The sequence below is a fragment of the Mustelus asterias genome, chromosome 18 (assembly GCF_964213995.1).
Source record: "Mustelus asterias chromosome 18, sMusAst1.hap1.1, whole genome shotgun sequence".
In the NCBI taxonomy this organism is placed as follows: Eukaryota; Metazoa; Chordata; class Chondrichthyes; order Carcharhiniformes; family Triakidae; genus Mustelus; species Mustelus asterias.
In genome coordinates this window covers 53,560,498-53,580,350 of record NC_135818.1, presented here as the reverse complement: position 1 = coordinate 53,580,350, position 19,853 = coordinate 53,560,498, and the positions used below count along the sequence as shown (strand labels likewise).

At 44.4% G+C, this 19,853-nt stretch overlaps 1 protein-coding gene across 2 annotated transcripts in view; it reads left to right on the top strand.

Moving 5' to 3' along the window:
• The window catches only part of atl1 (atlastin GTPase 1), an 88,124-nt gene that overhangs the window by 23,742 nt on the left and 44,529 nt on the right, over nucleotides 1-19,853 (top strand). For both annotated transcript variants that reach the window (XR_013500037.1, XM_078233950.1), the window contains exon 3: nucleotides 18,822-18,956. Coding sequence is in view for 1 of the 2 variants with exons in the window: in XM_078233950.1 (XP_078090076.1) it covers nucleotides 18,822-18,956 (135 nt within the window). In the remaining variant the exon portion in view is untranslated. The remainder of the gene's footprint in view (nucleotides 1-18,821; nucleotides 18,957-19,853) is intronic.

The following is a 19,853-nucleotide window of genomic DNA, read 5'->3' as shown; positions in this document are numbered from 1 at the left end:
TACTTTTAGGTCATAGTCACGGTGATTGACTTAATATTCATTATCCTGTTTCTTAAAGTACCAAACACTGTGGGGAAATAAATCACAATTAACCTTGCTAGTTACTATATAAAGAAAATCTGGCCTTGGTTGCAAAGGGAGCCTAGGCAACTATACAGTACATAGGAACAGGAGTAGGCCATTCACCCCATCGATCCTGCTCCACCAGTCAATTGGCTTATCATCTACCTTAGTACCACTTTCCTGCACTATCATTATCTCCATTTCCCTTGATCTCATTCGTCTCCAGAAATCTATGATTTCTGATTGGAACATGTTCAATAACTGAGCTTCCACGAATGATTGGGGTAGGGAATTTCAAAGATTCACTGTCCTCTGAGTGATAAAGTTCCTTCTCATCTCAGTCTTGAATAGCCAGTCCTATCCTGAGATTATGTCCCCTGGTTTTAGACTGTCTAGCCAGGGAAACATCTTATCTACATCCACCCTGTCATACCCTGTCAGAATTTTATAAATTTCAATGAAGTCACCCCACCTTCTTTTGAAACTCTAGGGATTACAGATCTAATCTCCCCAATTTCTCCTCATAAACAATCTCACTATCCCAGGGATTAATCTGGCGAACTTTCATTGCACTCCCTCTATGACGAGTATACCCTTATTTAGATAAGGGGAGCAAAACTATACACACATACTCCACGTGAGGTCTCTCCAATACAACTGCAGCAAGACATCTTTACACTTGCACTATTATTCCCCACTCTACTTTGAACCAGAATTGTTCAATTCCATTTTACTCTATTAATTTGTGTAAAGTTTTAAAGTTTATTTGTTAGTCACAAGTAAGGCTTACATTAACACTGCAGCGAAGTTACTGTGAAATTAACTTGTATTGCAACTCCAGGCTAAAGGATTATTTTATTATTAGGTACACTGCTGATGCCCACTGCTAGTGCTCCACAGCTTCTGTGTTGTCAGATTGCTAGTCTGAGATCTGAAGTAAAAACAGAAAGTGCTGGAAATACTCAGCAGGTCTGGCAGCATCTGTGAAGAGCATTTCAGCTTGCGACCTTTCATCACAATTGCCTGCCAGTCTGAGATCCTGTACTGGTTAAGTCACAGTTTGCAATCTCTACATATTGGTAATAAATTCTGTACCCCTGCCACTTATCCCCGCATTCCCCAGCCATTGGGTGGGATTTTCTGGCCCTGCCCACCGCTGGGATTGTCCAGTCCTGCTGAAAATCAATGGACTTTTAGCTGAACTGTTGAATTTCCAGATTCTATCATGACAGGGCTGGAAAATCCCCCAGCCACTGTTTCAGAGTGAACCAGTCCGTTTACAACCTTGTTGCCCTGTGCAATGCTAGCTGAGTTTTTGATCTCGTACCTCCGCCATCACAAAGATCACTTCTACCAGGTTGCCCATCTCTGCCTCAAGCTATGCCTTTAACTTCCTGTAAGAAGTCTCACAGCACCAGGTTAAAGTCCAATAGGTTTATTTGGTAGCAAAAGCCACTAGCTTTCGGAGCGCTGCAGATAAAGGAGCAGCGCTCCGAAAGCTATTGGCTTTTGCTACCAAATAAACCTGTTGGACTTTAACCTGGTGTTGTGAGACTTCTTACTGTGTTCACCCCAGTCCAGCGCCGGCATCTCCACATTTTAACTTCCTGGCCAGTGATCTCGTGACCAGTCTTAGCACTCCAAATCTCTGTGAACTTCAGTCCATCTAAAACTTTGTTGCCCATGTGTTTTGTGTAGCAAACACTGTTCACCCACCACTCCTGTCACGACTGACCTTTATTGCCTTGTCTCCCAGTTCTTCAACAACTCAATTTAATATTTTCTTTGTTGTGTTTGAGTAATTTTGTGGACTCCCACCCCCCCCCCCCAATAATTGTAACCAGCTCCAACACGATAACATATTGTCTTCCCCAAGTTCTGCATTCCTCTGATTCTACCTTCTTGTGAGTTTCTCCCCTCCCCCTTCTATTAGTGGCTGTGCTTTCAGCCACATAGTAATAGTGCTATTTTCTCTTTAAGCTCCTTCAATTCTCTCTCTAAGCTCCTTCATCTCTTCTAAGAATTGTAGTAAACTCCATCACTTTGACTGAACTTTTCATCAGCTTTACTAATACAGTATTATTTTCTATTAAACCTCCGCAGTTCTTGGAATAATTTTTTAGTTACAATGCTCTTTTGAAAATTTATCTACAACCCTGATCCTCCCTTATCCTCTTCAGGTATTGCAATACTTTTGCGTTTGTTTGTAAAAACCGATGTTAACTATTTGCTAAACAGCTCTGCCATTCTTTGATTCTTCAATACAAGATGGTTCTCTTCATGTCCATGCCTTTTTTAAATGACATTTTCCTTACAAAAGCTACTCCTCTTCATGTTGACCACCATTGGCCAGATCTTTCTGGCTGTTCACACCAGTGGGATCTTCCAGTCCCACCAATGGCACACCCCTGCAGTGTGTTTCCTGGCAGTGTTTAAAGTTTGTTTTATTAGTGTCACAAGCAGGCTTACATTAACACTGCAATGAAGTTGCTGTGAAATTTCCCTAGACGCCACACTCCAGCACCTGTTTGGGTACACTGAGGGAGAATTTAGCATGGTCAATGCACCTAATCGGACTGTGGGAGGAAACTGGAACACCCGGAGGAAATCCACGCAGACATGGAGAGAATGTGCAAACTCCACACAGACGGTGACCCAGGCTGGGAATCAAACCTGGGTCCCTGGCGCTGTGAGGCAGCAGTACTAACCACTGTGCCACCATACCGCCCTATATTGGGTGGATTCAATGAGAAATCCCATTGACTGCGGTGGGACCAGAAGATCTCACTGCTGGCCAATGGTGTGCCGCCTCCCACCACCAAGAAACACGCTGTAGAGAGGCCAGAATATCTCACCCATTGTTTCTTTGTGTTGCTTCTTGGTTTGCATTTTTCTCTATGCTTTCCTTCTATATTTTTAATATTTCTTATGCGTTTAGTTCCCTCTCTATTTATCATATGCTTTTCTTAAGCCTCTATTCTCTCTATATATCTATGGAACTCTTGATGCATCCCATGTATTCTGGTTAGAATGCATTTAGCCGAACCTTATCTACCTTGTATTTGAATATTGCTCTCTGATTTGCCACATTTAAAAAGATAGCTTGCCCTTTTTAAAAAAAAAGTGAATCTGGGCTAGGTCCCCTTTTGTTGAAGTGTAATTAGCTAATCTCCACTCTTGACATCTTTATTTTTGATTCTTTATCAATTTTCTATCTAATTAGGTTATGTTCACTATTTCCCAAGTGTTCTCCTACCTTTAGGTTATTTATCCGTCCTTTGCCACCCACGGTCAAATCCAGTATTCCTTCTTTTGGATATACAAATTAGCATCAAACTGTCGTGGATGAATTCTGGGAATGTTGGAATCAGGCAGAAGGGGAGATGAACAAAAATCTTAAAAAGCAGATTATGTTCATTGACCGCATGACCTGATTTTTCAGCAGAACTCAAGGCTGGATGGTGCTCCCTCCTGGGACAGAAAGGGATCTTATCTCAGTACTTAAGTTAGGTTAAGAATTTGGATGCAGAAGAGATTGCAGGGTTGTGTGAGAGAATAAGTAAGTTTATTTATTAGTGTCACAAGTAGGCTTACATTCGCACTGCAATGAAGGCACTGTGAAAATCCCCTAGTTGCCACACTCTGGCACCTGTTCGGGTACACTGAGGGAGAATTTAGCATGGCCAATTCACCTAACCAGCATATCTTTGGACTGTAGGAGGAAACCCGTGCACTCGGAGGAAACCCACGCATACATGGGGAGAATGTGCAAACTCCACACAGACAGTGACCCAAGCCGGGAGTCGAATCCAGGTCCCTGGCGCTATGAGGCAGCAGTGCTAACCACTGTGCCACCGTGCCGCCCAGTGTTACGAGTTATGGATAGCTTAAAGGCACAAAGGCTTAAATTATGCCCCTCTGTGCTGTGAACTGTTGTGTTTCAATGGAGATGAGAAGCGTTATAGACTCCAGTTTTCACCCATGGACATTGCTATCCATTCACTGAATCTCCCCATTGCTAACAAATGTCTACTTCAGTGAACCCCCACATGGCGCCATCCTACATAGCATTTTCTGTTTTATTTGATAGGCACGATGTTATTCACTATACTGAGAAAACTCAGCAGCTCTGGCAACATCTGTGGAGGGAAAAACAGGGTTAGCGTTTCGAGTCCAAATGAAACTTCTGCCTTTGGTTTCTGTTGGGAACAATTTCTGATACTGGAATTTTCACCCAGTTACCTCACGAAAGAAGGAGTTAACTTGCTTCAGTTCCTGACCATGCGGACTATCAGTATACTCAAAGTAATGTAGCTGCCCTTCAAAGTATTAATACATACTAGTTTACATTCACCTTATTTAGTGTCAGTGAGTCATATTTTATTCCATGACTTTGTTCATTACAACGCTGTTTTCAATTTAATGTCAAGTTTATTATTAATTGTTGTCTTTTGGCAGTGATTAAATACTTTTACATGTACACACACAATATATATTTAAACCAGTATTATCTTGTCATAAAGTGTCCTTTTTAAATAGATAACAGAGTACCCATGGAAGTAGAGCTGCAGTCATTGCTGAAAATGCCTCTTGCAATTTAGTTACCATAAATGTTCCACTGGAAGAAGGTGCCATATTAAAAAGGAAATCTTACTTTGCTTTTTTGAGGTTCCTTAATTAAGATTTGGCTCATAATCTAAAAGTGACTGATGCAGATCCAGGGTGCTTGCATATTTTCAGTTCTATATATAGAATGCATTTCTTTCTGGCCAGCTGACCCATAAAATCAGAATTCGGTCATCATATTTATTGCTTTAATTGCTGAATTATTCAAAAATCACCTGAATTTTTAACCAGGTTTGTGTATCTATTCCTCTCCATCCTTTCTGTTAATACCTTTTGGACAGCTTTTGTAGTGCGGGAAAGGTCACTTTGCATACCCTTTGAAACAAAACTAGGCAAAGCATACAGTTCCAATCTGCACTAAGTATTGCTTACCTAAATTCCTCAATTTTAAAATAAGCAGAAAAATTTCCATCCGACAACAAAAGAGCATTCAACATGCAAACTGCCTTACTCATTTTTTGCCACAGATTTTTTGTGTTCTCTGAAGGCATTCCAAAGTTTTCAGCCCAACTTGAATGCCACGTGGTTCTTTCTTGTGCAATTTGACAGTGAGCATCACTAATTTATTTAACTGCGGTGGGGAATTTGCAACCAAGATCAATTGTATGTTTCTGTTCCCAACCTAGTGCTTAGCAGGTTTGAACCCTGAGCCTTTCTGGTCTGTATTCTCAACTTTGTACCGAATACCATCACTGCTAGAATTTTATCCAAAATGCCTCTGGAAATGATCATGGAGGTTCCCTGCCCATATTCCACAGTATTTCCTTCTGACATCCGTGATGGATGTGAGCTTTGACACAAATGACCTCCAAATGACACAATAACATTCTTCATAGTTTCTCTGCATTCCTTTTGAGTTATCAGTAGTTCACCCATATAAAATGAGAATCCTGGGGACTCAGTAAGAAGTCTCACAACACCAGGTTAAAGTCCAACAGGTTTATTTGGTAGCAAAAGCCACTAGCTTTCGTTTCTCAAGTTTCCCGTTCTTGGTGTGCATGTAGATGGTGTAGTTCCTTTGTCTCGCCTGCTTGGCAGAGTTTCGCAGCTGGTCTGCGTCCTGAGCGCAAGTTGAGAATATGGACTCTATCTTGGTTTCCAGGATGCGGCGTTTGCTGTAGAGCTGGTGTAGGAGGTGGTTGAGGAGTGTGAGAGAGGTGCGATGGCAAAAAGTCTCAGCGTAGTCTGTGTTATAGGTTGACCTGAGTGGGTTCGTGATCTGTAGTCCTTTCTGCATCTTGTCTGCTTTCTTGCATCTTTGTAGAAACTTGATGTCTGTGTCGATTTAATGTCTGTGTCAATCCTGGAGATGCCAGGGGCTGACACTTGACAGAGCTGCTTCTAAAAAGCCCCACCTGAGGATTAGAAAGACACTTTCCACTTTGTATACTTCTATTTCACTTAGCTGTTGACACTGTTTCCAGAACTTTTATGACTGTATGTTTAAGAGCAGCACGGTTCACCTGGTTATCTAATCCTTCCCAGCGACAATGGTGTTATTTCCTGCATGTTTGGGTGATAAAACTATATCTGTGGAGGTGTGACCTGTTCTCGGATTCTTTGATCCTGGGTACAGTTATGGTGACTGTATATAGACCAACTGGCTTAAATCTCAACTCCCTTTATCGTTAGGACATTTACACATTGAAGTGACAAACATATCTGCTGGATCTGTATAGTACAACCCCTCTCTAACTCATATAGTTGGAGGTGCACTCATTGTAAAGTGGTTTCTCTGTTATTAACATTCACCAAAGACTAGAAAAATAACAAGAACTAATGAAAGGAAAAGAAGCTCCAAACTCTACATCATTAGGTGCAGCTTTTGATTTTTTTTAAAAACCCTTTCCTTTCAATGACCATTCCATTTTTGACCAACCTCAGTGGCACAAGTTTCAGATGAGTTCACCACTTTTTGGTCCCAATCTCAAACAGTCATGTTATAAACCTTGATTACCTCATTGCAAGAGCTGTAAAATCCAGGTGTGTCAGGTGGAAAATTCATTTCCCTAAACCCTCTGTCTCTTTGCATTTTAGGCAGTTACATGTTTATGTTCCTACTGAGCTACCTATGAGCCTCTGGATTTAATACCTATGCCAGTGGTTCCCAATCTTTTCATTAACAAGGCACACTTCAATGAGACAAACAATTCCATGCCACACCCGCTTTATTTTCAGCTGAATCGATTGCTCATAAACATTACATTTACTTACATTTACTATGGTTAAAGTCACTTGGTAGAAAGGTTTGCAGTATATAGTTGAAATTCAATGGATAAGAGCAAAACGCAAAGTTGAGTAAATAGCAACTTCCCAGGTTAGTGAGAAACCTGAGGCTGCCGGCCTTTTGATCCATGGAATTCCCTGCCCAGTGAAGCAGTTGAGGTTACCTGATTGAATGTTTTTAAGGCTAAGATAGATAGAATTTTGAACAGCAAAGGAATCAAGGGTTATGGGCAGGCGGGCAGGTAAGTGGAGCTGAGTCCACGAAAAGATCAGCCATGATCTTATTGAATGGCAGAGCAGACTTGAGGGGCCAGATCGCCTGCTCCTGCTCCTAGTTCTTATGTTCCTATGATCTGGGGAGGAATTGATGAGATGGCCACCCGCAAATCCGGCTCCACTGACGAGCGCTCCCTCCTGTTGTTTTTTACGTGTGCCAGTGTTGAAAATGTTAGCTTGCAGGGATATTTTGCTGGAAATGGCAAGAATATAGCAATAGCATGGTCAGAGATCGTCAGATATTCATGTGCCGTAGTCAGCCAAAACACATCCAAAGACACCTCTCCAAACTTCATTGTGACATTGGAGATGGCTGGCAGTTGGATCTGGATCTGTCCTGAGTGACAGCACCATTACGTGTATCAGTTGCAACTATGCTCTTGCTGCTGGGCATTTCCTTGGCATGCAGAGCTGGACTGAGATGAAGGGAAATTTAGTCTTGGAAAGGGTTGCGAGTCTTTAGAATTTTCTACCCCAGAGTGTTATGGATGTTCCACCATTGAATGGATTTCAGGCTCAGATAGACAGGGTTTTGGTCTTTCAGGGAACCAAGGGACATATGGGGCTGAATTTTCCCACCCAATCCTTGGCGTGTTTGGTAGCGGGAGCGGAGAATCTAGCAGGAGCCAATCATGTTGCGATTTTCCAAATGATGGGTTAATGGAAGGTCAGTCTTCCTGGTGGCGTGAATGCTATTTGCATTCATTTGCATCTCGTGAATGCTCATTAAAACAGCTGCCCACTGGGTGTCCCATCAGGCCTTTCAATCTTGTGTCAGGCCAATGGGGAATCACATTGGTCTGAAACCTGATTGTTAAAGAGTGGTGTGCACAAGATGGTCCTCAGTTAATCAGAGACTTTGAAGTGAGTGCAACAACCTTTCTGCCGTAGTGCTGCACTGTTCCTGATGAACTGTTCACCACTCTGCTGGCGTAGAACAGTTCCTGTCTCCATCTTCGTGCTGAGCTGGTCTTCATGGTCAGCACCATGCTGGTGGACTCATGGACCCTCCTATGTCACTGTCTCGGTTGGAGAGAACAGGGTCTTCTTTCCCTTGGTGCCACACACCAGTGTCTACTTGGACAGCATTGTGCTATGGTTTCATGCAGCCACTGCAATAAAGGTCCAGAGTTTGACCAGGAGTGGGCTGTGAAGCAAAGGTGGGGGTGGCTTGATGAAGACAAGGGAGACACTGTAGAAGGAGGGGTGTGCAAGGGGTGGGAGGAAGGGTGAGGGCTCACGATGGCAGGGGGAGGGGCAAGATGGATGAAGAAGACAAACAATGGAAGGCAGAGGGAAGCTGGACCACAACAAGCCTTCATGAAAAGCTCTCAAACAAGGGAATTAAAGGTATAACACATCGTTTACTAGAAGGGGATGGATGAAGTCTCCAGAGGCGCTGGGTAGAGGTCCAGTTGGGGCATGGGCACCTTGCAGGTGATGGGCTCTGGGGAAAGGTGGTTGAATTGAGGAACAGACTTTCTCTTGAGGTTGTTAGCCATTTTCCTCTGGGTTGCTGACATCCTGCATTGTCTAGTGAAGGCTGGAGAGAGTGATAGGAGTATGCTGGACTGATATTTAAATATGGCACCAATGCTTTCGAACCTGAAGCTGCTCACCACTGCATTTAGTCTCAAAATGGAAGAATTCCACCTGCGGTATGGGCAGGAAAGTGGAGTCGAGACCAAAGATCAGCCAATATCCTATTGAATGGCAAAGCAGCCTCGACAGGCTTTGTGGACTGTTCTGATATTCTTAAAAGTGAGAGTTGTAACTATCATGGTCATATAGAGTGCTACCCAAGTGTCTGTTTGCAACAAAACGTGAGTATTTTGATGCATTTATGCACCATGCAGCTACATTACTTGGAAGAATGATCTTGGGGCTGAATCATGCAAGGATTCAAGTAAAAGGACAATTCCACAAGCCACTGGTGCAGCATAATGGGTGCTTATGGCCCACTGACATGGTGAGAAGGAAGAGATATTTGTAGATGCTGTGCATTCATTGGACACTGAATAACTGGAAGCTGGTAGTGGTCTTCTCCATCTTAGCTGACTTGGTTAAGCTGCTAAATTTCATCCATTTCATTGCCTTAAGTTTCCTGGTTCAATTACTATGTTGTTTCGTTGGTAGCCACTGCTACCATTTCCATTGTTTATTTATTAATGTCACAAGTAGGCTTACATTAACGCTGCAATGAGGTTATTGTGAAAATCACCTAGTGGCCACACTCTGGTGCCTGTTTGGGTACAATGGGGGAGAATTTGGCATGGCCAATGCACCTAACCAGCACGTCTTTCGGACTGTGGGAGGAAACCCATGCTGACATGGGGAGAACGTGCACTCTGTGCAGACAGTGACCCAAGCCGGGAATCAAACGTGAGGCAGCAGTGTTAACCACTGTGCCACCGTGCTGTCCAGCAGATTAGCTGTTGGCTTTAAGCCACTCTGTTCCAACTGGAGACCTCCCTACGTTTCATTCCCTGTAGCAGAATTTATTTCAATGCATCTGGTGAAAAACAGGGCACTGTTTGCACTCCTGATCTTCTTTCAGATGTTGTGAACTAAGAAAAGATTTGCTGTTTTGTCATGCCAAAGCGTAACCTTTAAACTGCCGCAGGACTTTAAGTCCTACAGCAACACCTGATTCCCCATCCTGCTGTGGAGATGTGGGGAACTTGTCCAGTGTGTTCATGAGGTTGACCCAAGGATAATGATTAAAACAATGTGTTTCAGGTTGGAGCGAGAGCTTGAGGAGCAACATGACCTGCTACTGTTCTGATGTTCTTTCCAAGGTGTCTGACTTCTGTTGAATGTGTATACAGACAGAAAATCTGGCCTTTTGTTCTTGCAGTCACCTTCGGAATGTGTGATGCTTTTTATGGCTCAGTTTCAATAAGGCTGATTGATCACAGAGTGCATCAGTACAAACAAAAGGAATTGGATAGATGCCCACAGAAACAGTATATCGCACAATTATTGCAACCCAAACTTTCATGTCAGTTCTGTGCATCCTATAAGAACATAAGAACTAGGAGCAGGAGTAGGCCATCTGGTCCCACAAGCCTGCTCTGCCATTCAGTAAGATCATGGCTGATCTTTTTGTGGTCTCAGTTCCACTTATCCGCCCACTCACCTTTAATTCCTTTACTGTTCAAAAATATATCTATCCTTGCCTTAAAAACATTCACTGAGGTAGCCTCAACTGCTTCACTGGGCAGGGAATTCCATAGATTCACAACCCCTTGGGTGAAGAAGTTCCTCCTCAACTCAGTCCTAAATCTGCTCCCCCTTATTCTGAGGCCATGCCACCTAGTTCTAGTTTCACCTGCCAGTGGAAACAACCTCCCTGCTTCTATCTTATCTATTCCCTTCATAATCCTATATGTCTCTATAAGATCTCCCCTCACTCTTCTGAATTCCAATGAGTCTACTCAGTCTCTCCTCATAAGCCAACCCTCTCAACTCCAGAATCAACCTAATGAATCTTCTCTGACCCCCATCCAGTGCCAGTACATCCTATAGCATTCAGCGTACCATCCATATTCATATTTGGGGATTCTATCTTGTTCGATGGACATGAAATAGATGAAGCCAAAGATGCAGAAGTTGGCCTGAGTACTGGAGGAAAGCCAATTATTCAAAAATTTGAAACACACATCAGGATTTTAAAAACATTTTCTTTTGTGGGATACGGATGTCACTGGTGAGGGCAGCATTTAGCATGTATTGCCCCTCCCTAATTACCCTTTAGAAGATGATGGTGAGCTGTCTTGAACGACCACAGTCCATGTGGTGTAGGTGGTTCCATCAGTTAGAAACATTGCTCATCTACATTCAAAGAATACAGAGTGGTCAAGTTTTTTGAAATATTCCCAAATCTACCAGAATTCTTCGAAGACAAAATTGAATGGAGGCACACAAGTTACTTGGATGAAATGAACTGAAAATGATCTAATTGTCCTGTGGAGTTCCACTCTTATTCATAAATGATGAATTGGATACTGCCAGTTTAATTTTTTTAATCAACACAGAACTATTTTGCTGGCTGATTAGTGTTGATAAGATAGATAGCAAACAAAAGGCTGGACCTCACGGTCCCATATCTCAACTCACCAATGCTCCTTAGTCCCACTGTTAGAGAAATGCTAAGTTATAGGGTAGGGGGAGCTAAAGTAAAAATCAATTGAAAGAAAAGCTCGAAAGAAATTGAGCTGAAGGCAGACGTTAAGGGGCATGTCTCCAGCTCGTGATGCCAAAGGAGACATGACTGCTGGAATGATATGTCACCATTAGGCCTCCCTACTTATCCTGTAGGTGGATCCACATTGCAGCCGGGAGAGCGGGTTCCTGCTCTAGCCCCTGCAACAGGTGAGAATGTATTTTTAATGCAGTCAGCAGTGTATGTCTCTGCTTCACAGCTTTCTGCAAGGGCAGCACAGTGGGTTAGCACTGCCGCCTCACAGCGGCAGGGATCCAGGCTCGATTCCCGGCTTGGGTCACTGTCTGTGTGGAGTCTGCACGTTCTCCTCATTCATGCGTGGGTTTCCTCCGGGTGCTCCGGTTTCCTCCCACAGTCTGAAAGACGTGCTGGTTAGGTGCATTGGCCATGCTAAAATTCTCCCTCGGTGTACCCAAACAGGCGCCTGAGTGTGGCGACTAGAGGATTTTCATAGTAACTTCATTGCAGTGTTAATGTGAGCCTACTTGTGACACGAATAAACAATCTTAAACTTATGATCTGGGCCTATATTTCTCCAGCCTCCAGTTTTGTTTTCCGTCTCCTCCTGAAAGCATTGACACATTGGGTGGTGCAGCATCATTGCAAATAACCAATTTTAATTTGTCTGTACAGCAATTGCTGACGGGCTGTTTTGCAATGGGGGGTGTGTCACAGTCAAGCTCGATCTTGCCCCGTCCAGTATTCACATGTTCATTTTCTAGATGGAACCACTGGAGAGCAGTCAAGAAATCTTGACTGATTTTTCCACCTCCCTTTGACTCGATACTTGCAAACAAAGCAACCTTGTTTTTGCAGAAAGCCGCACGAGGAACCCAGCCCGTCTGACAAGCCTTTGGAATGTTGTTTGTCATATTAACTACTTCACATCGGATTCTGGATTAAATGCAAGAAAAGTCCTGATTGGGGGGGGGGGGGGAGGAAGAGATTTTGACTCTGCGCACGGGATTGGTCGAGTGGGGTCAGGATCCCGTGAGATTCAAAAAGTGCAGTTGACTCCGGTGTGAACCTGCTTTCTGAATTTCGTGGATGCCGTAATCAGGTTCGTGCCTATAATGGGCAAGAATCTGATTTTAACACATTTTAATAAATTTCCATGTGATAAACTAGTCCCCTCACCAAATTATCCCTCCCCACTGTCCCGTCGGCGAGGTTCTTGACAGATTTTTAAAAACGTAAACATATCGAGGAGATTCCCTTGGGGGCAAGAAGGTAAATATAGCCCCTGGGGGAGAGAAACATGGCCAGGCAGTTCCTGGATGCCTGCGATGATTGGGAAGGGGCGGGGGGGGGGGGGCTGTGGATGATTGGGTGGGGGGGGTGGGTGTGGATGCTGGGGATGATCGTGGGGAGGTTACTGGGGATTTTGGCAATGCTCATCTTGGAGGGGGTAGGGTACAGGACGGGACGGAAGCGCCCCAGATACCTCCGTGGTGTTGGGGGGACGGGGAGTTAATATTCAATGCAATGCAATGCCATGACTAATCATGATTACAAAAAGCGATGGTAAATAAGCAGTGAAACATCAGGTTTTCTAGTTTGTTTATCAGATTGACCCATTTGTTGAAAGGGAGGGACTGTCGAACGCTGCGCTCTATCTAACCACTTTAAAAATAAATCCTGCTTTTGTATGTTGAGACTGTGCTTTTTGACTTGAAAAAAGGAAGGAAAACTTCACCCAGATAGTCCTAGAATCCCTGCAGTGCAGAAGGAAGCCATTTGGCCCATCGAGTCTGCACCAAGTCTCTGACAGAGCATCTTAGCCAGGCCCATTCCCCCCCCCACAACCCAACCCTATAACTCCACACATTTACCCCACCAATCCCCCTAACCTATGTATCTTGGGGCCTTAAGGGACAATTTAGCATGGCCAATCCACCTAATCAGCACATCTTTCAGACTCTGGGAGGAAACGGAGCACCCAGAGGAAACCCACACAGACACGGGGAGAACATGCAAACCCCACATACCCAAGGCAGGAATTGAACCTGGGTTCCTGGCGCTGTGAGGCAGCCGGGCTAACCACTGTGCTGCCCTAAATGTAAATTTTGCCACAGTCCCAGATGACCATAGGCTTCTCTCACGTTTGAGAACTGACTGGTGGTGATTTAACCTGAGGGTCACCATACCTCAGGTGAGGAGCAAGGTTGAGAAGGTGGTGCCTTCATGAATAACCTCAGCCAGTATGGGAATTGAACCTGCACTGTTGGAGTTACTCCTCATCACAAACTGGCCATCCAGCTAAGTGAGCTAATCAATCTCCACATCTCTCAGGAGTATTTCTCTGGGCTGACTTTTCTCTGCTGTATCCATGTCACGTTCCCCATAAACTTTGCTCCTATGTGGGTAAACCATACAGATTTTTTGTCACTTGAGGGTGGCACTGTGGTTAGCACTGCTGCCTCACAGTGCCAGGGACCCGGGTTCAATTCTGGCCTCGGGGTCACTGTCTGTGTGGAGTTTTCACATTCTCTCCATATCTGCGTGGGTTTCCTCCGGGTGCTCCGGTTTCCTCCCACAGTCCAAAGATGTGCGGGTTAGGTTGATTGGCCACGCTAAACTGACCCTATTGACAGGGGGATTAATAGGGTAAATATGTGTGGATACAGGATAGGGTCTGGGTGGGATTGCGGTCAATGCAGCCTCAATGGGCCGACTGGCCTCCTGCACTATAGGGATTCTATGAAATATCTATGTGATGAGAGTTAATTTGTATGTGAACATATAATGACAGCAAACTTTCCTGCGATTGATTCACTACCGTCGTTATATATACAAATTAGGACCCTACTGCAGTTGTAGAACTCTGTTTGCAACTTTCAGATGCAAAATGGGCACAGCAGTACCATGTACACACTTTACGAAGCAGAGGCAGCAGAATTAATGTCATGCCAATTATGGAGGAAGCCTCCATGCTTAGAACATTCTTCAATAGGGCTTGAAATTTCTGGTCAGCCAAATTTTAATAAGGAGCTTGCCAGAGAGAGGGGGCAGGAAGAGAGGATGGCCATCCAGTCCATCAAGCTCTGCCATTCAATTTGATTGTGGTTGATATATATTTCAACAACATTTACCTTGGTTCCATATTCTTTAATGCTCTTCCCTAACAGAAAATCCATTCATCCAGTTTTGAAATGTTCAACTGACCTAGCCTTAATAATCATTTGGAGGAATTGAGTTCCAGATTTCCAGTTCTCTTAAGGTGAAGAATTACTTCCGGACATCACCATTCAAATGACCGAGCTCCAAACCTAAGGTTGCACAGCATGTTCTGGCTTTTCCTTTGAAAGGAAATAGTTTCTCCGTTTTGACCCTAAATCCTTTAATTGTTTTAGAAACACTTCAATTAAGTCACCTCTTCATATTCTATGCTCAGGAGAGTACAAGATTAGTCTGTGCAACCTGTCCTCAGAAATTAACTTTGGTCTCATTCTGGTAAACCTGCACTGGGCACGGTGGTTAGCACAGCCACCTCGTGATGGCAGGGACCCCCGGGTTCAATTCAGGCTTTGGGTGACTGTGTGGAGTTTGCACATTCTCCCCGTGTCTGCGTGGGTTTCCTCCCACAGTCCAGAGATGTGCAGGTTAGGTTGATTGGCCATGCTAAATTGATACTTAGGCCCTGATTTTATTGGGGCGGGTGAGACTCGCAGAACGTATGAGCCTCGGGCAGCCATGCCAGTAAAACCAGAATCTTGGTGTCAGGGGGGCTAGCAGGGATTGCTGTCAGTGCAGACTCGATGTGCCAAATGGCCGCCTCCTGCACTGTAAGAATTCTTATTCTATTCTATAAACTTCCATTCAAATTATTATTGTCCCTTCCACAAGCTTTCAGTACTTGGATTCCTAAATATTTCTACTTCCCTCTGTTCATCACTTCTCATCATTTAAAAGATAATAAGTAAATCATGAGCTTGAGCACATGGGGCAAAGATATCTCCAATCATAGAATCCCTACAGTGCAGAAGGAGGCCATTCAGCCCATCGAGTCTGTACTGACTCTCCGACAGCATTTTACCCAAGCCCAACCCCCCGTGCCCTATCCCCGTGACCCGATGCATTTACCCTGCTAATCTTCTAACCTACACATCTTAGGACACAAAGGGGCAATTCAGCATGGCCAATTCATTTAACCTGCACATCTTTGGACTGAGAGAGGAAACCGGAGCCCTGGGGAGAATGTGCAAACTCCACACAGTCACCCAAGGCTGTAATCAAATTAGGATCCCTGGCGCTTTGAGGCAGCAGCGCTAACCACTGTGTCCTATCATCCTCCATCGCTCCAGTGAAAGCTCCACAGTGTTTAGGATGCCCTAAAATTGCTTTACAGCTAATGAAGTGTTTTTCAGGTGTAGACATCAGTGTACTATATAAATGCAGCAGTTAATTTTCACATAACAAGGTCACACAAACAACAATGTGACAATAAACAGATGATCTCTTTCTGATGTTAGCTGAGAGATAAACATTGGCCAGGACACCTGGGGAATTGCATCTACTAACGTCCTCGTAGGGTTATTTGCAAACACCTGAAAGGGCAAACAGGGCCTTAGTTTAACATTTCATCCAAAGGACAGCGGGTGAGATTTGCATCTCTGACAGTGTCACACTCCCTCAGGATGGGCCTACATTATGCACTCAAGCCTCTGGAGTGGAACTCGAACATAAAACCGTCTGACTCAGAGGCAAGAGTGCTACCATTGAACCAAGGGTGACACCAGAGTTGGTGGTGCCCCTCTCTCGTTTCTGACTTGTGTCATTTTGAGCCCTGTTCTCACTTCCTGGTATGTGGAATTTGCAGCAGGGTTTCCAATTGCACCTTGCTGATTGTGCAGACTGGGAAATCAGCCACCTCTCGTGCAGGTCAGCTCTGCTCTGGTGAGATGTAGTAACGGTGGGATGGAGCTGTGCATGGGGGATGATGTGGGAAGGTTGGGGGAGGAGGGTCAGCAATGATGCCAAGTGGCAAAGCTCCTCCTGGCCCAACCAAATCAAAGTTGAAAACTCTCTCTGTCGTTTTATGGGCATCTTCCCCCAGTCCCTTCAAGACTGCTTGCTGGGCTGCTCACTTTCTGGTAAAAATGAATGTGCATGATGCACACTATGTCTGTTTGTACCTTTAAAGTTAGAAATGGGGTCCAACAATTGGCATGAGACACTAATTTGCACATTTAAACCTCTTTACCAGCCTGTTTCAGGTTCACTCTACCACCCACCTGAATGTTACCTCAGGTGGACTTAAAGTTTAAAGTTTATTTATTAGTGTCACAAGTAGGCTTACATTAACAGTGAAGTTACTGTGAAAACCCCCTAGTCGCCACACTCTGATGCCTATTCGATTACACTGAGGGAGAATTTAGCACGGCCAATGCACCTGACCAGCACGTCTTTCAGACGGTGGGAGGAAACCGGAGCGCCCGGAGGAAACCCACGCAGACACGGGGAGAACGTGCAAACTCCGCACAGACAGTGACCCAAGCCAGGAATTTAACCTGGGTCCCTGGGCATTGCGAGGCTGCAGTGCTAACCACTGTGCCACCGTGATGTCCCTTAGATGATGTGGTGGAGGTGTGCGATTAAATCATAATTGACAGCTGCTGATTTTTCAGAAAGCCAGCAGTTAAATGTCAAAGATGAAAAATTTGGGTGCATCAAACCAACCCCGACATTAAATTTACCTTCACTTGCTGCCTGCCATGGGACTCTGCATCAGCTGCTTTATGACTCTCTGAGCTCACATAATAGCTGATATTTTTAGAACTCTATTTCACGTGCCCTATTTTATTTTCCTCCTGGTTCTTTCCTGCTGAGATTCTCTAAGTAATTCACCGATGGCCTGTTTCCTCATGATTTGCGCACAAAAATGGACTTCCAAACTTGCACTCTTAATGAGTAAATACACTCATTAATGAAAAATTCAAAAATGATGAATTAACTCTTAAATATTAAAATGGTATGGTAAACACTGCAACAAAAATATGTAAAATCTGTTTCTGTTTAAGATTTTTTTAATACATGGGGTGTGAGTATTGCTGTCAAGGCCAGCATTTGTAGCTCATCCTTTACTGCCCATGAGAAGCTGGTGGAAAACTGTCTCGTTCAACCATGATGTGGAGATGCCGGTTGGACTGGGGTAGGCACAGTAAGAAGTCTCACAGCGCCAGGTTAAAGTCCAACAGGTTTATTTGGAATCACGCGCTTTCGGAGCACTGCTCCTTCATCAGGTGAGTGATGAAGGAGTAACACTCCGAAAGCTCGTGATTCCAAATAAGCCTGTTGGACTTTAACCTGGTGTTGTGAGACTTCTTTCAACCATTGCAGTCCATTTTCTGTAGGTGTGCTGACAGTGCCGGTAGGAAGGAGTTCCAGGTTTTTGACTCGGTGACAGTGAAGGAAAGACGATGTAGTTCCAAGTCAGGAGAAGGTGAGTGCCCTGGAGGTGGTGGCGTTCCCATGCATCTGCCACCCTTGTGCTTCAAGGTGGAAGAGGGATATTTGTGGAATCCTCTCCTCTGGTTCGCTGTTTAATTGTCCACCGTGATATGTGACTGAATGTGGCAGGACTGCAGAACTTTGATCTGATTTATTGGTTGTGAAATTGCTTTGCTCTATCGCATGCTGTTTAGCATGTATGTAGGCCTTTGTTGCAGCTTCAGCAGGGGTTGGCACTTTGTGTTTTGGTATGCCTGGTGTTGTACCTTGCATGCTCTCCTGCTCTGCACATTGAACCAGGTTTGATGGTAATGGTAGAATGAGGTAAAGGCTAGGCCACATCCATTGCACATCAAACTTCCTTTGTCCATTCAGAATGGAATAAAGTAGGGTGCAATTCAGGAAAGTGTATCTGGAATTCATTAAATATTTTTTGTAAACCAAACCTTAATGGGATGATGTCACAAAGAACAGGGTTCTGCTCTTTTACCTTTGGATATGCGCGAAACTCAGTCTCAACCTATTTCATGGGTTGGCCACCTGTTGCTATGCAAGCTGAGCTCCGAATTAAGTTCTCCCTACCCAATAGAAGGAAAGTGGAAAATCCCAGAAGGCATGGGGCTGCTGAACCAGAAGCAGTGACCAAGGGACCCCAAAGAGACCGATTGTTTTGTAAACTTGATCAAGTGTCCTGCTGAAGGCACTGACCAAGACATCAGTGAGTGAGTTGGGCTGACTGGAGGAAGATTATATCACCACAAGCCATTTTCCACAGAATTGTAGATGCAGGAGGGCCTTGATTCCTTTTGAGTATTTCCCTTCCAACGTACACTCAAGTTCAAGGGTCATTTGGATTTTGACTAGAATTATATTTCCAGTGGCAGCAATTCAAAAGATTACCATGGTATTCGTGAGCAAATTTTATGTTAGTGTTTGTTTTATTTCTCTTGTTTAGGATCGCAATGCTTGGCTAGGTCACTATGATGAGCCTTTGACTGGCTTCTCCTGGCGTGGAGGATCAGAGCGAGAAACAACAGGGATACAGATATGGAGTGAAGTGTTTCTGGTGGACAAACCTGATGGGGAGAAGGTGAGAACAGATAAAGAATTTGCATAGAATTTACAGCCCAGTAGCAGGCCATTCGGCCCAGCTTGCCTGCGCCGGACTTTATGCTCCACACAAGCCTCCTTCCACCTCTCTTCAGGAATGGGCTTCAGACAGTGTGGTAATTCTCAAACTGCCTTAAGGTGTGAGGACAGTAAGAAGTCTCACAACACCAGGTTAAAGTCCAACAGGTTTATTTGGTATCACGATCTTTCGGAGCGCTGCTCCTTCATCAGGTGAATAGAGCCAAAGTACAGAACTTTACATGTTTGTTTCCCCCTCCTTGATGTGGACATTTCCCCCTCCCAGCTGGACATTTCCAGCATTTGCTGATTTTATTCTAATTTAAGATGTTAACAGCAGACAGAAGAATAATCAGAATTCATAATCGCATTGTTAGATTTGGTCTTTTTATAATTATTGGGTTGCAGAGGATATTCAATGAATCCTTTATGTAGCAGAGATATAGGCCTGAATTTTTTGTCCGTTGGGCCTTGGTGGTCCAGGAAACGGGCTAGAACCGCATTCCCGGCTGCGATCGACCGCAGGCCGCAACTCCACCCTGGCTGGCCAGTTAACAAGCAGCATGAAACATGTGTCGGGAAAGGCTCAGTGCAGCCGGAGAGGGCGCAGGCCAGTGTTTCCAATGTGCTCCCTCGGGAACAGCTGCTGACCCGTGAAAAATAAATTAGGATAGAAAAAGAGTGTCTCAGCAGCACATTCAAACAGAGAGCTCCATCCCCAGACACTTAAAAAAAATTTCCTTTCAACACGAACAGTTCATCCAGCTCCGGATCGAGTTTGCAGCTAAAACATGTAGGCCACCTGGCCAATTGGCCTGCTCAGCAAGCATGAAAATAGACAGGCCACGTAAAATGAGCC